At 38.3% G+C, this 16472-nt stretch overlaps 3 protein-coding genes across 3 annotated transcripts in view; 2 read left to right on the plus strand and 1 right to left on the minus strand.

Moving 5' to 3' along the window:
- The window catches only part of LOC105210733 (cytoplasmic phosphatidylinositol transfer protein 1), a 324861-nt gene that overhangs the window by 24089 nt on the left and 284300 nt on the right, over nt 1–16472 (minus strand). The gene's annotated exons all lie outside the window — the stretch shown is intronic.
- Nucleotides 427–1144, plus strand: LOC128922470 (peptidoglycan-recognition protein SC2-like). Its single transcript, XM_054233015.1, has 2 exons — nt 427–866; nt 937–1144. Exons 1-2 carry the CDS (start codon nt 488–490, stop codon nt 1113–1115), a joined length of 558 nt encoding a protein of 185 aa, XP_054088990.1. The 5' UTR covers nt 427–487; the 3' UTR covers nt 1116–1144.
- LOC105210729 (peptidoglycan-recognition protein SC2) lies at nt 10636–11379 on the plus strand. The gene is made up of 2 exons (XM_011181863.3): nt 10636–11070; nt 11139–11379. The coding sequence occupies exons 1-2, from the start codon at nt 10692–10694 to the stop codon at nt 11315–11317; spliced, it is 558 nt and encodes a 185-aa protein (XP_011180165.1). The 5' UTR covers nt 10636–10691; the 3' UTR covers nt 11318–11379.

Consider the following 16472-nt stretch of genomic DNA (forward strand, 5'->3'; position numbering starts at 1 on the left):
GTACGAACGTCGGAGTACAGTTACCACTATATTTACTTTAGACCAAAATAAAATACGGTCTTCCAAAGGGGATTTACTTTTGCTCTTGAGTCTTGAAATTTACAGCTTCTTGGTCTAGCTCCGATAAGCTGAGGTTTGAATTATGAACACAATTCTGGCATAAGTCTAGTGTTAAGAATTGTATAAATTACTACGGAGATTTTCAATAACTTATCAATAAAGTAGTGGCAATTAAAGTCATAAAATTCTTAAGATAACATTGAGTGGCTACTGTTGTAGAAGCATGTCATATTTTTTTCATTAATTAATTAGACCTGTAGGCGCCTACTTTAGCCTTTCTAAATATAATCAATTCATCTCTCTTGTTTATTTTTATAATACCATTTTATTGTTTGCGATTCTTCTGGTATAAAAGCCATCACTTTCGTCCAAACGAACCATCAGTTATCGCTTTACATTCAAAGTGTTAATAGAAATCTTCTAAAAAATGGCTGCTAAGGCTCTCATCATACTGCTGGCTGTACTCTGCTGCGCTCAAGCAGTCTTCAGCGTACGCGTCATCTCCCGTGCCGAATGGGGTGGTCGTCAGCCCAGGACTCGTGTTTGGTTGAACAACTACTTGAGTTATGCAGTTATCCATCACACCGCCGGCGCTTACTGCTCCACTCAAGCCTCCTGCGCCCAACAGATGCGTAACATCCAGAGCTATCACATGGACTCTTTGGGATGGCCCGATATTGGTTACAACTTCTTGATCGGTGGTGATGGTCAAGTGTATGAGGGTCGTGGCTGGAACTCGATGGGTGCTCATGCTTCCAACTGGAACGGCATCTCCATTGGCATATCCTTCATGGGGAACTACAACAGTGAGTTTTGAATGCTTTATATCCTTAGCAACTTTAATGCAATATGTATCTTTTGTGTGTTTATTTTCAGACGATCGTCCAACTGCTGGTCAAATCGCTGCCGCCAAGGGTATTCTCGCTAATGCCGTCGCTCGTGGTCAAATCGGTTCTGGTTACATTCTATACGGTCATCGTCAAGTTGGCGCCACCGAGTGCCCTGGTAACAACTTGTTCGCCGAAATCCGTTCATGGCCACACTTCCGCGGTTAAGTCGCTTATGTGATTGAGCTTAGTATCTTAAATAAATAATTTTGATAAAAAAAAAGAAAAAGTTGTTTTTAGTTAATGTAGTTGTATAAAACTGGTTTAGTTCACAGAATTTCAATGTAGTGAATATGAGACTTTTAATATGTGAAAATTCATATTTTATTTTTGAATCTTGAGCTCATATGGTTTCGAAGATGGGTGCATCTTCTATCTATTGTTTTTATATAATTGTTACAGAGTCCTCCAATTAATAATCGATATTATCTTTAAGTTAGTGAGGAAAGTAGTATTCTGTTCAAAAGTCTACGTTTTAAGCAAGTTGAAGTCCATGGTTCTCGGTATGTTTTGAAGAAAACTTGCAAAAAGTTTTCCCTTTAATAGTTAAAACCTCTACTTACATTTTTAAGTTGAAGAAGTCAACTAACTGGTCAATGCCTGTCGTATAACTCTTTCAATGATGAAGGTAATTGGTGCCAATACTTTTGCTATATCCGGCAGCTTTTTATACTCTCGCAACCTGTTGCACAGAGTAAAATAGTGTTGTTCACATAACGGTTGTTTGTGTCACCAAGAAATATAAGAGTTAGATATGGAGTTATATATACATATCTAAATGATCAGGATGACGAGTGGATTTGAAATCCGGATGTATGTCCGTCCGTCTGTCCGTCTGTCCGTGGAAGTGATAACTTGAGTAATAATTAAGATATCATAATGAAACTTGGAAACTACTATAGCGGCCATATGAAGGAGCGCAAATTCGGTGTGGGATTCGTGGTGGGAGAGAGACTCCGTCGTCGAGTCCTGGCATTCACCCCGGTGGATGAACGCCTAGCCACAATCCGCATCAAAGCGAGGTTCTTCAACATATCGCTGATTTGCGCCCACGCCCCGACGGAAGAGAAGGACGAAGTGATCAAAGATACCTTCTATGAGCGCCTAGAACGTACCTATGAGCGCTGCCCCCGCCACGATGTCAAAATCGTGCTTGGCGATTTCAACGCTAGGGTGGGTAAAGAAGGTGTCTTTGGCACAACAGTCGGAAAATTCAGCCTCCATGACGAAACATCACCAAACGGTCTGAGGCTGATCGACTTCGCGGGGGCCCGAAATATGGTCGTCTGTGGTACTAGATTCCAGCATAAGAAAATCCATCAAGCTACTTGGCTGTTCCCGGATCGAATCACTCGCAACCAGATCGATCATGTTGTGATAGATGGACGACATGTCTCCAGTGTTTCTGATGTGCGTACGCTTCGTGGTCCCAACATCGACTCGGACCACTATCTTGTAGCAGCTAAAATACGCACCCGCCTCTGTGTAGAAAAGCGCACACGTCAACAAACACAAGGAAGGTTCGACATCGAGAAGCTGCAATCACAACCGACAGCCGAACGGTTTTCTACTCGACTTGCACTCCTGCTCTCTGAGAGCACTCATCAGCATCTCGGTATAAGGGACGGCATATCAAACTCCTTACGTACAGCTGCAACCGAAACCATTGGTTTTCGGAAAAGCCAAAAAAACAGCTGGTATGATGAGGATTGTCGTCTCGCAGTGGAGAGAAAACAGACTGTCTACCTCGCAATGTCGCGATCGACCGCAACACGAGCGGGATGGGAAAGATACCGAGAGCTGAAGAGGGAAGCGAGACGCATTTGCAGACAAAAAAAGAAAGAGGCCGACAGGGCTAATGCTCGAAAATTTTTCGAAAAGATCCGGCGACTAACTGAAGGTTTCAAGACCGGAGCACACTCCTGTAGGACGCCCAGGGGTGATCTAGTTATTGATGACCAGAGTATACTGAGTTTGTGGAGGGAACACTTCTCCAGCCTGCTGAATGGCAGTGAAAGTACAACAACAGGAGATGGAGAACCCGATTCCCCAATCGACGACGATGGAGCAGATGTTCCATTGCCCGACCGTGAAGAAATTCGAATAGCAATTACCCGCTTGAAGAACAATAAGGCGGCGGGGGCCGATGGATTACCGGCCGAGCTATTCAAATACGGCGGCGAAGAGCTGATAAGGTGCTTGCATCAGCTTCTTTGCAGAATATGGTCGGAAGAAAGCATGCCTGACGATTGGAATCTCAGTGTACTCTGCCCAATACACAAAAAGGGAGACCCCACAATTTGCGCCAATTACCGTGGGATAAGCCTCCTCAACATCGCGTATAAGGTTCTGTCGAGCGTATTGTGTGAAAGACTAAAGCCCACCGTCAACAAACTGATTGGACCTTATCAGTGTGGCTTTAGACCTGGAAAATCAACAACGGACCAGATATTCACCATGCGGCAAATTTTGGAGAAGACCCGTGAAAATAGGATCGACACACACCATATCTTTGTCGACTTTAAAGCTGCTTTCGACAGCACGAAAAGGAGCTGCCTTTATGCCGCGATGTCTGAATTTGGTATCCCCGCAAAACTAATACCAGACGAGGTTTCAGACAAGGTGACTCACTCTCGTGTGATTTCTTTAACCTGATGCTGGATAAAATAATACGAGCTGCAGAGCTAAACAGAGAAGGTACATTCTTCTATAAGAGTGTACAGCTACTGGCGTACGCCGATGATATCGATATCATTGGAAACAACACCCGCGCCGTTAGTTCTGCTTTCTCCAGACTGGATAAGGAAGCGAAACGTATGGGTCTGGTGGTGAACGAGGACAAGACGAAATATCTCCTGTCGTCAAACAAACAGTCAGCGCATGCGCGTCTTGGCTCCCGTGACGTTGACAGTCATAACTTTGAAGTTGTAGATAATTTCGTCTACCTGGGAACCAGCATTAACAGCAATAACAATGTCAGCCTGGAAATCCAACGCTGAATCACTCTTGCCAACAGGTGCTACTATGGACTAAGTAGGCAATTAAAAAGTAAAGTCCTCTCTCGACGAACAAAAACCAAACTCTACAAGTCTCTCATCATTCCCGTCCTACTTTACGGTGCAGAAGCGTGGACGATGTCAACATCCGATGAGACGGCACTAGGAGTTTTCGAGAGAAAGGTTTTGCGGAAGATTTATGGTCCCTTAAGAATTGGCAACGGCGAATACCGCAGACGATGGAACGATGAGCTGTATGTGTTATTCGACGACATAGACATAGTCCAGCGAATAAAAAAATAGCGGCTACGCTGGCTAGGTCATGTTCGAATGGATGAAAGTGCTCCAGCTCTGAAAGTATTCGATGCAGTACCCGCTGGTGGAAGCCGAGGAAGAGGGAGACCTCCACTCCGATGGAAGGACCAGGTGGAGAGGGACCTGGCTTCGCTTGGTATAACCAATTGGCGCCAAACTTCCAGAAGGAGGGATACGTGGCGCGCTGTTTTGGACTCGGCTATAACCGCGTAAGCGGTGTCTACGCCAGTCAAGAAGAAGAAGATCCCATTAGTGAGGGGCACATTTGGATGTAATTGTTTTTGAAAAGTGGGCGTGACCCCGCCCCCAAATAGGTTTTTTGTATATAACTCGCAAACCAATAAAGCTATATAAACCAAACTTTCTGCAGTCGTTTATTTTAGCCATTTCCTTATACAGTCCAAAAATGAAAGAAATCGGATAATAACCACACCCACCTCCCATACAAAGGTTAGGTTGAAAATTACTAAAAGTGCGTTAACTCACTAACGAAAAACGACCGAAACCAAATTTTTCATAAAAAATGGCAGAAGGAAGCTGCACTGAGATATTTTTACAAAATGGAAAATGGCCCAAAATGGAAAATCGCCCACTTATGGGTCAAAAACCATATATCAAGAACTATTCGACCGATTTCAATGAAATTCGGTATATAACACTTTCTTGACACCCTGATGACACGGGTGGAATATGGGCGAAATCGGTTCACAACTACGTTTACTTCCCATATAACTCAATTTTGAATTCTTTTGAATCGTTCACTTTATAATACATATATACATTAGGAACAAATGAAGATAGCGGAATAAAACTTTACACAAATACTGTATTTGAGCTGTGAGATCACTTGTGGAAAAATTGTCAAAATCGGACCATGACTTTTCAAGCCCCTGAAATCGAACATGAAGGACTCAGTGCCTAAGGGTAATTTTTCACCGAAAATATAGGTAAATCCCTCAGATATTTTAATGTAATTCATTCCCTCTGAATTTTTTCTTATAACAGTTTCTCTCTGTACCTGAAATGGTAAAAATCGGGTCAAAACTTCCCCCAGATCCCATATAATAAATATAAGTAATATTAAATTAAGTGAGCGTATAGTCTTCGATACATTGTATCTTGGTGGTGAAAACGAGTGAAATCGGTTTAGGAATTACCTCAGTCCCCATAGACTATTTATGATGATTTTCGTTATTCTATTGAACTTTATACCGAATATATGGGTCGAATTGTGTTATCTTTATAAAATTACATCAATAAACTGCGAGGGTATAAAATGTTCGGTTACACCCGAACTTAGCCCTTCCTTACTTGTTTTCTTCTATTTCTGTTTTGAGGTTGTGAGAGGAATTAAGGTGTTTTTTCATATCAGAAACTACCGGTCTCAGAACAAAATAATATATATATTTCATATAAATGTGTTTGTAGTTCAATCCGTTCCCCAAAAAAGTTTAATCTTAGCTTAGTATATCCAAAAAAGTATATACGACCGTCCTAATTTTTTTAGAGTAATGTCTGCGATATTAGAATTAGGAGATCTAACCCATTTAACAACGCACGGGCACGGTTAACTTCATCGTTGACGACTTTTTTGCATATTTGGAAGGAACTAACTTAACAAAGTCGAAGGAGCTTACAGTAACTACCTCGGGAAGTACTGGGATAGCGATTACACAGTCTCACCTCCTCAACTGACAACCAACTGTCCGGACTGATTTTAGTGTTCCATGTCTTCCAAGCTAACGAGGATCTGCCGAGGACTTGTATCCCTTGGACTTACTCTAGTACTTTAAAAAACGTAAGTTCAAACCCAATGGAAATATGTTTCTAGGTGGCACGTGAATTCCTTCGTAGAATCTACCTGCCTCGGCAATATGTACATCGGGTTTGTAGGTGCAAAGCTCACGCTCAATCGGAAGTAATCGTAGCATACATACAAAAGAAACCGTATGATCCTCAAGGAACCATATTAAACTAAGAAGAGAAGAAATCAATAAAGAAACTTAAGGAAAGTAGAATGGGGCTTGACTTAGCTTGGGTCTTTAAACTGCCAAATGTAGAAATATTTTAATTAAATTGGTGAAGAGCAGAGGCCTAAGAGCAATCAGAGAGTTATAATAAAAATATCACAAAACTATTGAAATTTATAATGCTCATACGTGTCCTGTGTTAATTCTATTTGTTTTGTATCCTTAGGCAATTCTTTCGAATTTATTGTTTTCTAATTTATTAAATTCTACGAAAAATTAAGAAAAGTTTTTGTGAACTTGGTTACGTCACTTGAAATCGAGATGCGCAACTATTGAGCCATAAAAATCGCCATAATGCTTTGTAATAACAAAATACCGAAAAATGTGCAACAATTTCATTAATAATAGTTATAAATATATGAAAGCTAAAAGCTCTAAGCGCGCACACAAACTGTTGTACAAAGCTCCTATAAAAAGCTTATGTTCCAAGAAAGCAGGGAACATTGTATACCCCTAAAATATAGTAAATTACTATAAATCATCCACTGGCTACCATAACAGTTTTGCAGCCAATGTGATAATGATTTTTTTATTCACTAAAATATTGTTTATTTACTTATTGAGAGTTAAGCCAATCAAACGCGATAATTGAAGTTTTATTGCTGCAAATTTGTTTATTTATTTTTTTTTTGTACAAGAGTGTTTGTATATATTTCAAATAATCTGTGCTATATTTTTCAGTTAATACTTGAAATTTACAATTTATGGCATTATATCAATTGATATGATTATAAACAATATACATATGGTATGTTTATTATTTATGTTTATATGTATGTGTGAGCATTGTGTTTATTTGCGACACGTGATCATTATTAGAACCCATTACTTCTTGGCTAGATAAACATATACCTTTACACTTTATTAATATAGTAAATAGTATATACAGGGTTTTAAAGTGGGATGTATTGATGTTCCAAGCTTTTTCGATGCCGAGAAGTCTAACATGTTGTTCGAAATTGACATATTTTTGGAACTAAGAAGATAGCTTTATACGGTGTCTCTCCTCTATTTAAAAGTCGGCTAAACTCGAGGCGAATAATGTACAATATGGATGAAATGAGTAAATTAAGCCACACTGTAAGAAATCGGGCAATAATTAAGGCTAACCAATAAGTAACAAGCCTGCAAATAGACCATCCCTTTAGCTTCGGCACGAACCAAGTAATTGTTCATATTATATATATTGAAATTGCTAACGAATGTTTCTCGAATTACTAATTGTGTCAAATGTGAGGGCAAAATTTTCCCGTTTCTACGACAGTCAGGGCCACGTAATCCGGCTAAAGACAGCGAATTTAACAGTATTATTTAAAATTATTTAGGAAATATTTTGCTATTGTCAAAACATTGAGTAAAGTCGATTTGAAAATGACCCTCCGGATTTAATTAAATTAGATTAGCCTTATTGGTAATTCCTTGGCTTACGAGGACGATTCAATATGAGATCGAAATGTTGTCATGACTAAATACCATCTATATTGCTCGATTCCGAATTCCATTCAAAAAACTTGTAATATGAATATAGCGAAGGTTCCGAGAGAGAAAAGATCTGCGCTTCGGTTGTATAATAATTATATATATATATATTTGGCCTAGAAGCCGCTTAAGCGATTATAGCCGAATCCACCAGAGCGCGCACACTCGTTCTTCTTTTTTGCTTTTTGGCGCCAACTGGAAACACCAAGTGAAGCCAGGTCACTTTGCACTTGGTCTTTCCACCGGAGTGGAGGTCGTCCTCTTCCGCGGCTTCCTCCTGTATAATAATTAGTCCTAATAATATCCTGAATGAGCTTCAGAAGATTGGCTTTGTAGAACATCTCAGTGATATGTATATGACGTGGTCCTTTGTCTTTTCCAACTTATACCAAATCGGCATCAATTTGATTCGTATAAATCTTTTAGTATTTTTGTGCTTAAAAGATATATAGAATGATTCAGGTTCAGCTGATGTCTGAAATGTGAAGGAATTGTTCTCAAACTCAAACTTAATGGTTTTTTAAGAATTTACTTAATGGGTCTCAGGAAAGAGGTGTATATATATCGTATATAAAAGTAAAGCACAATTTTCAAAAAAAGGTAGCCATTTTGATTCCAACATTTTCAGAATAATTTTAATTAAGCTATCAATCCCTTTCAAATCAACCTAGAGTGATTTGAGAGTAAAGTTCCCTCTGCGGGAAGAAATTCCCTAATTACAAAGTTTTTGCATATTTTGATAGGAAAATATTTAAATTTATTTATATTTAATTAATTTTAAATTAATTCATAACCAATTACGAGATATACGAAAGCCAAGTCGCATAGGAGCTACTTTTCTCATTTCGATTTTTCTACTGCATTTGTTTTTTAGTCAAAATTGTTAAAGAAACATATCATGTATTAATTTTTGCTTTGTGTAAAACCTTTATAAGGGAACAAAGAGCAAAATAAAATGCATAAGAAAGCATGCGATTGCATTTTTTGCTTTGTGTAAAACCTTTATAAGGGAACAAAGAGCAAAATAAAATGCATAAGAAAGCATGCGATTGCAAATAACTGTAAGTTTTTGCTCTCTTATTATCCCATATTTTAATGTCCCGTGCGACATCAAAAAACAACACTTATTCCCACTGCATCGGAAATATAAACAGCAAGCTCGCCAAATTTTGGGTATAAACAGTAAATTTTTATACAATTGAAATAAAAAAACCTTGTTCAAAAATCAGAAGATTTGTGGTTTTGGTAACTACTTAAAATTGGTCCCGTGCGACATCGTAGGTGTGGAATTTAAAAATTGAAAATTTTTTTTTGTTTTATAAAATTGACTTAAATATGTAAATATATACATTTACATTAATTATTTACATATGAGCAAAAACTGCACTTTGAATTCCACTAACTAGCTATTTAAATAGATTTTGGTGAAAATTATAGACTTACAAAGCAAAATAAGAGTGGTAATTTTAACAATGTTGTCAGAAGAAAATCGTTTGCCTTTAAAAGTGACAAGTTAACGCACGACATATTATTTTCTTGATAAATCTCTTAACTAAATTTAAGAAATGCTTTAGTTGCTTTTCTAAAATATTTATTTTTTTAAGGTGACTGCCCTCAGTTTAAAATCAAATTTATATTATCAAGCCTGGTTGATTTTATAAAATAATTAAAATAGTCTTCATTAGAATATAATTTGTTTGCAAGGAGCCGTCGATGGAGTGGGAGCAGTTATCAAACGAAAAGTCTAGCAGATAACGAAATCCAAAAATGTTTATACCCGAGGACAACATTTTCTGAAAAAAACTGTATTTCACATTCATAATACTATTTTCATTTCATACTATAGAATTTGTGTTGTGTTTCTCGTTGGATATTAGTTAAAATAAATAAATAAATACATTTACTACTTTTTTAGGCCATTTTATTGGACTTGTTGTTAATTAATTCCGTATTATAACAACAAAATCAACATAAATATTATGATGGAAAAAAATGTCCCGTGCGACATGTCCCGTGCGAATGTGATTAATAATTAATTAAAAAAAAACTATAAATTATTTTTGGGTGAAATTCATACCAATTTTAAAGGCATCAATGCGCAACATTTTACAATCAAAAGCATTTGAATATTGCCTCACAAATCACTGATTTATTTTTATAAAAGTGTATAAACAAAGAATCTTATCGGTGCAACTTGACTACCTTCCAACGCATTCATTGAGTTTGGCAAACTGTTCGGTAGTTATCTTCGAAAATGTAAAGCCTTAATAATTTATGAAAGTTGTACGCATTTAATGACGTCGCAGATATACAGTGGAACTTCCCTAACTCGAATTTCTATAACTCGAATTTCTCCATAACTCGAACTTTTGAAGGGGCAATAGAAACTTCATACAAATTTCCTTCCATAGAATTTTAGAACAGTCCCTCGATATCTTATGGAGGCGAACAAAAAGTATAATATTATACTTATGAATTGCATAAATCATGTAACAAAGACATGGAATGCAAACGTCAAGAGCCAAACAACAGTAAAGTTCAACCAACAAAATTACAGAATTCATGTTTTTTTCGTATGTACATAAAACTTTTAGCGTAGTACATAAATAAAACTGTGCATAAATCTATATTTTACTGCTTTTTTATATTTTTTTTAATGAAAGTTCTATAACTCGAAGTTTTTTTTTTGGATTATGGTGATTCGAGTTAGAGAAGTTCCACTGTATTCTATATTTTGTATAATAAATTATTTAATTCACAATTGTCGATGTATTGAAACGATTATCTATAAAATATATAGTATTTTGATCGAAATTATCTCGTTTGCTATTGGCGTGTGCGCTGCATTGGAGTGGTATAAAAACAATTACGCACCAATTAGTTGTCAGTTGTCTAACATTTGTTCTCGCTACAACGTCAAAAATATGACTTTCAAAGTTCTGTTCTCGCTTCTCGCTGTGCTTCTGTGCGCCAATGCTGTCTTCGGTGTGAAAATCATTAGCAAAGCACAATGGGGTGGTCGTTCCGCAACTAGCCGCTCCTCCTTGGCTAGTGGTTTATCGTACGCCGTTATCCATCACACCGCCGGTGCTTACTGCTCCACCCAAGCCTCGTGCTCCCAACAGATGCGTAACATTCAGAGCTACCACATGGACTCTTTGGGCTGGGCTGATATCGGTTACAACTTCCTGATCGGTGGTGATGGTCAAGTGTATGAGGGTCGTGGCTGGAGCACAATGGGCGCTCATGCCACCAATTGGAACTCCAAGTCGATTGGCATATCCTTCATGGGCAACTACAACAGTGAGTGATCGGGGTGCTGAGTTTTAGACTTGGATCTCTTGAATTGATGATTTCCTTTCTTATTCCAGACGACAAACCCACCGCTGCTCAGATCGCTGCTGCCAAGGGTCTGCTTGCTGATGCTGTCTCTCGTGGTCAAATCAAGTCTGGTTATATTCTGTATGGACATCGTCAAGTCGGTTCCACTGAGTGCCCCGGTAACAACTTGTATGCCGAGATCAAGAAATGGCCCAACTATCGGGCCTAAACTTTTCTGTGTTTAACAGGATATTGTAGAAATTAAAGCAAAACGATTAATATGAAAATACAGAGTATTGGTTTCTATTTAGAAGGGTTACGAACTAGAAGAACTCTGTTGTTGAACTACATTAAAAATCCTTCTTCCTCACCTTAAATTTTTTATGGTCATGTCGATGGGGTGGCACTGAGGTATCCCTCAATATAGTTATACTACACAGTACGTAATTATGGATTGCAAGGTTATATTCAGTTCCTACTCTTGCGTTGCCGAACTCATACCCTGGTCAACTTAACCAATCCAGTAAGCCAGATGCGGTATCCGAGACTGTTTTAGTTTCGACTGAAATCCGAAATCGGCGACTTCTTTCTACTACACGCCGTAGGTTTTAGGGCTCATAGGCCAACGAGTGGGAGCTTTGTTGAATTCGGTTTCAGATTCGACTGAAGTCTAAAATCGTCGCAGGTTTTAGGGGTCCGCTTAGTAGTGGAATTCGTTACCTAAATAATTCCAATCAAAATATCGCGATGTCTGGAGTGAGACCATTGCTGTTTATTTACTGTGTAATTTTTTCGTAAGAATTAGTTCATTCCATTAATTGCCTTACTCATATATAATTCATTGATAAAGTTACAAAAAATCATCAACTAAATTCCGTGATCAAACAAATAATAAATATTCTCCAATTATTTGGCCGAATCATTTGAAACGAAACCACGTGGGAGCTGTCAAAGTTCATGACAGTTACTCAAATGCTCAGCGCACTCTGACAGTGAACGAGAAACTTTTGCGGTCAACTGACAGCGCAACGAATACACGGACCAAAGCAACAGTTCGCTAGCAGATTCAACGCGCAAATCGACAGGGAGGTGCGCGCAAACCGCTTTAAAAGAAACTTCCGGCGCTCGAATCCGACTGACTAAGAGTGTGGGAGTTGCAGAGAAAGATGTATGAGCGCAGAAGAGAGACTGGCAGAGTGGTTTTGGAAATTAACTATTTTATATTTCGGTACAAGAAACGTCAATGTTGTTACATTAATGTCATTTCCATTACAACAACAACGGGACGAGCAAAACAGTTTGGCATCATTTATAACGGGGCTAACACGACGAACACTTGAATACGACCATATTGAATTAGACATTACAGGGGCTCGTGGAGAGAGGAAATGAGAGAGATGCAGAGAGAAGGGTTACATGGAGGACGCGCGTGTCAGAGGTCAGAGGTTGTGTGAAGGCGCGCAATTGCAGCTTCGACTGGCGTTGGCGTAGGTGCTGGCTGACTGGCAGTTGATTACGTGATCTGAAATTTAATATTTTCCTACACACTCTCGCATACATATTGCATGAGTCTGTTGTGTATTTTTGCAATTGAAACAAAATGAAATAAAATCAAATGCAGAAAGCAACGGAATAAACAAATGAACGCATAGATAGACGAAGATAATATGGATTGACAGACGTAGAAGAGGTGAGTAAACGCATGCAGCGGCAGGAGTGCAAAGAAAGGCAAAACAAGAGGAAGGGAAGGGGGTGAAGAGAGACAAGAAAACGAAAGAAAAACAACACGAACAGTATCAAAATAGCAACGAACAGTGAAGCGTGCACTGAACGGTAGCATCCTGTAGCATTATCATGCAGCGCAGATAACCAAATGCGGAGTGTAGTCGGGGAGTGGCGGACCGTTCGGTCCAAAGAAATACATGTAAACAAGAAATGAAAATAAATGCAAACAAATGAAAGAAAAATAGACGTAGAGTGCGTGACTGAGATGTGTAAGCGAACGAGGGTGGCTTGAGAATGTGTTGGAACGCTTAATTCGAGACATATATAGATTTTATATTGGAGGCCCGCGAAATCATACAATATAGGCTTTCAGTTTCAAGTTGAGTTCTAGGTGGACGCCGATTGTTTATAACAGTAGATGTGGACTGGACCCTCAATCGGTTGAAGTTATGATTTTGTCTCCGACCGTGTATTACTTGAACATCCTCGGTGATTTTGGTCAACTGCAAGATGAATTATCACTTATCAGCTATCCATTCTCTTCTCTTTTTCGTTATTATTTCCACTAAGTCCCAAAAAAACTATAAATAGCTAAGTGTAGTTCATCTAGATATCTGAAGGTGAGAGATCCAACGGCGGTACAGTTAAGAATTTGGTTTTTTTGACTGTTTGACCTCGTTTTCTTCAAAAAACTTCTACAACTACCATCCAGTTAGCGGATCTGTTCTTATTATTTGGTTCTGCTAGTGAAACTGAATGGCCGGACTATGTAAGCTCAAGAGCCAAACATCCTCCTGAGGGTCCACTGTGTTCTGAGAGTGAAACTAGATATTTCTAAACTAAATGCAAGAATTCCGTCGTGTTTGCATTTAGTATTTGCAAACCAATAGCCCTAGTTATTGACATATCAAACTATCCTTGTCAAGTATTTAAATTTTAAATAAATAAGAAAATAATTGGCCAGGGGATAAAGAATACTTTGTTGTTGTACAAAAATTCCACAAAAATTACCTACAAATGCGATATGCTAATTTCAATTTTATAAGAAACCCATAAAATTACTGTTAAAAGTGGAAACAAGAAAAACAATTGCCCGAAATAATTATGCCGAATTTGTGTGTTTTCTGCGACTGAAGTTGAACTTAAGTAATGAGTTTGAACTGCATGTTTTTGTTTCTCGCTAGGGAGCTTGTTTGTTTTGTGCGTGGGCGTCTTGTAACTCTTAATGGCTAATTTTAAAATTGCACTAAGGATTTTAGGAAACAAATATTTAACATTTTATGCATACAAATTAAAGTGAAGTTCATTTGAAAAAAAATTACAGAGCGGCAATAAATTACCGAGGCACTTCTGAGGTAATAAATATCTCGTACATGGGGAAAGTCATACATTGAACTCACTTGATTGAGATCAAAATCGGTGCTTTTACTCTAATCACTGTGGAGAAGTAATCTTTTTGGAATATGTTAGGAGCTTTGTTGAGATAATATAATGTATATAATTTATTAAGAGGAAACCTTCTAAGACCAATAAATATTATAAAATATTCATGAAGAATATACTGACAACTTCTGATGAAGATGAATTAGTGAACAAAGATGGTGGATGGAGCAACATGGAACATGGATGGTGAATAATTCAGTTTAGATATTAGAAGAGTCTTATGAACTCACCAAATAATATATTACTTCATGAGTTTATAATTGATTTCCTTAAATCGTGACGGTCTCTTTACCTCAGTGATCGTTTCCGCCATTTTTCGTCTGGTATACATCACATATACGAATTTCGGTCCAAAGCTGTTGAATTTTTATGATTCGTTAGGGTTACGGGTCAAGAAGTATAATGGGCCAGGCTCTGTTTGCCTCGCTTTTCAACCAACCAACCAAGGGTTGGAGTTTGGGCTGTTGCTGGATATAGATATTTGCTTACTCGGTCAAAATGCTCTGCGGGAGAGACATTCCATCTTGACGACGGTCGGTTCTACATAACCGCAACGGACTAGGATTTTTATCTGCCCTGGCTCATCATAACTGAATTATCTTGGGAATGTTTTATGGCGCTGTAACAACAATAACGGAGAGGCATTAAATTCGATTCCCGGAGTGTAAGAAATCAGCGAGTGTCTTTAAAATTCAATAATATTGGTTTTTGATCCAAAAATATATCCAAGTATTCCATCTGTTGTAAATAACATTGCACAACGCCAACAGGCAGTCTTGTGTTCTCATTCTGCGCCATATATCATTTTATCATTTGCTGGGAGTTCGAGCAACCCAAAAATATGCATTACCCCCCTCCCTCGCTTACATTAAAATAAACAAATATATCATATGTTGCGCTTCGTACTTAAATTTTGTTAAACAAAGATCAGAATATTTATGCGTACAACAAACAAACTCACACGCGCCAATAACATATTGCATATATCATACTTACACAAGTCTTTGCTCTTCTTCCTCTTCTTCTCCTTGTGCAATACCCAACAACAAAGAATTCAATCTGTTAAATGTAAACAAACATAAAACAAAGGCAATCCTTTCGTATACAAGCACATGCTTACCCCCCCACACACAGCTCCTTGCAGGACAATAAAATGCTTTTCATGAATATTTCCACAACAACAACAACAACAACAAAAGAAATGGAAGTAAAATCAATAAATAAATCGAAGTTGGAGCGAAAACGAAAAAATGCCACAATATAAAACCCAGATTTTTATGCGTAAATATCGTATGACACGCATGCAGAGCTGATAAAAAAACAACAGCAACAACAACAAACAAGCTACAGCTCACATTTTTTATGAGCTCAACAGCTTTTCATGCAGGCTTGTTGACCTGACACGAAGAGACTGAGACAAGGCTTTTGGTCGCTACGCTATGTGTGTACTTTTTTCCCGCAAACATTACACTTGAGCTGCCGCTTGCAACAACAACAACAACACTGACTATTTTCTTGCGACTCCCAAAAGCATTGCTGCCCACTTTGACGGCAATTCAAGGCATGCCTTAGGGGCACTCAATGGGTTCACTTGTTGTTGTTGTTTTTTTTACATTTTTTTGCTGTTGTTTACTTTTTCATAACTCATGTCTGTTGAAATGTGTGTGAGAATGTGCGTGGGTGCCAAAGAAAAAAGGGTTTCACCCATACGGTCGGACAGTGCGTATACGCAACTTTAAGCGTTGGAAGGCAGACTGCTCTCTGCAAGCGATTACCGGCGGCAACTATGAGTAGCTAACGATATATTATTGCTGTTAACACATACACACATATGTATGTGAGTGGATTTTCTTGCTGTGTTTTTATGCACCGTTCTGCTACTTTTGGGGCATTCTTCACTGTCTTCTCGCATAGCTCTTGTGCCGTCGACTTTTTGTCTCTGCTTGGCAGCGATTGGAAATGAATTTTTATGCTTATTTTAAATGCCGCTGAGCTACTCTGCTGTATCTAGTACTACTGTGAGAGTGGGTGCTTGCGTCTGGAGTCAATAAAAAAGGCATAAAGTTTTACTAGCATAACAAAAGTGGCAAGTGACCGCTGCAGACGAGGCGGAAAAAATGCGCGAAAAAGGCACAAAGGCATACAATTACAGTGTAGCAGCAGTAAGGTAAAGTTATCGGTAAGAGTGTGAAATAACTTTTTCGCATATTTGAGTG

Source organism: Zeugodacus cucurbitae, chromosome 6, assembly GCF_028554725.1.
Source record: "Zeugodacus cucurbitae isolate PBARC_wt_2022May chromosome 6, idZeuCucr1.2, whole genome shotgun sequence".
Lineage (NCBI taxonomy): Eukaryota > Metazoa > Arthropoda > Insecta > Diptera > Tephritidae > Zeugodacus > Zeugodacus cucurbitae.

Bases quoted from the DNA above. Each gene is read 5' to 3' on its own strand.
- LOC128922470 (XM_054233015.1), top strand. From the start codon at position 488: ATGGCTGCTAAGGCTCTCATCATACTGCTGGCTGTACTCTGCTGCGCT. The intron at 867-936 runs GTGAGTTTTGAA...GTTTATTTTCAG, and splicing joins CTTCATGGGGAACTACAACA to ACGATCGTCCAACTGCTGGT.
- LOC105210729 (XM_011181863.3), top strand. From the start codon at position 10,692: ATGACTTTCAAAGTTCTGTTCTCGCTTCTCGCTGTGCTTCTGTGCGCC. The intron at 11,071-11,138 runs GTGAGTGATCGG...TTCTTATTCCAG, and splicing joins CTTCATGGGCAACTACAACA to ACGACAAACCCACCGCTGCT.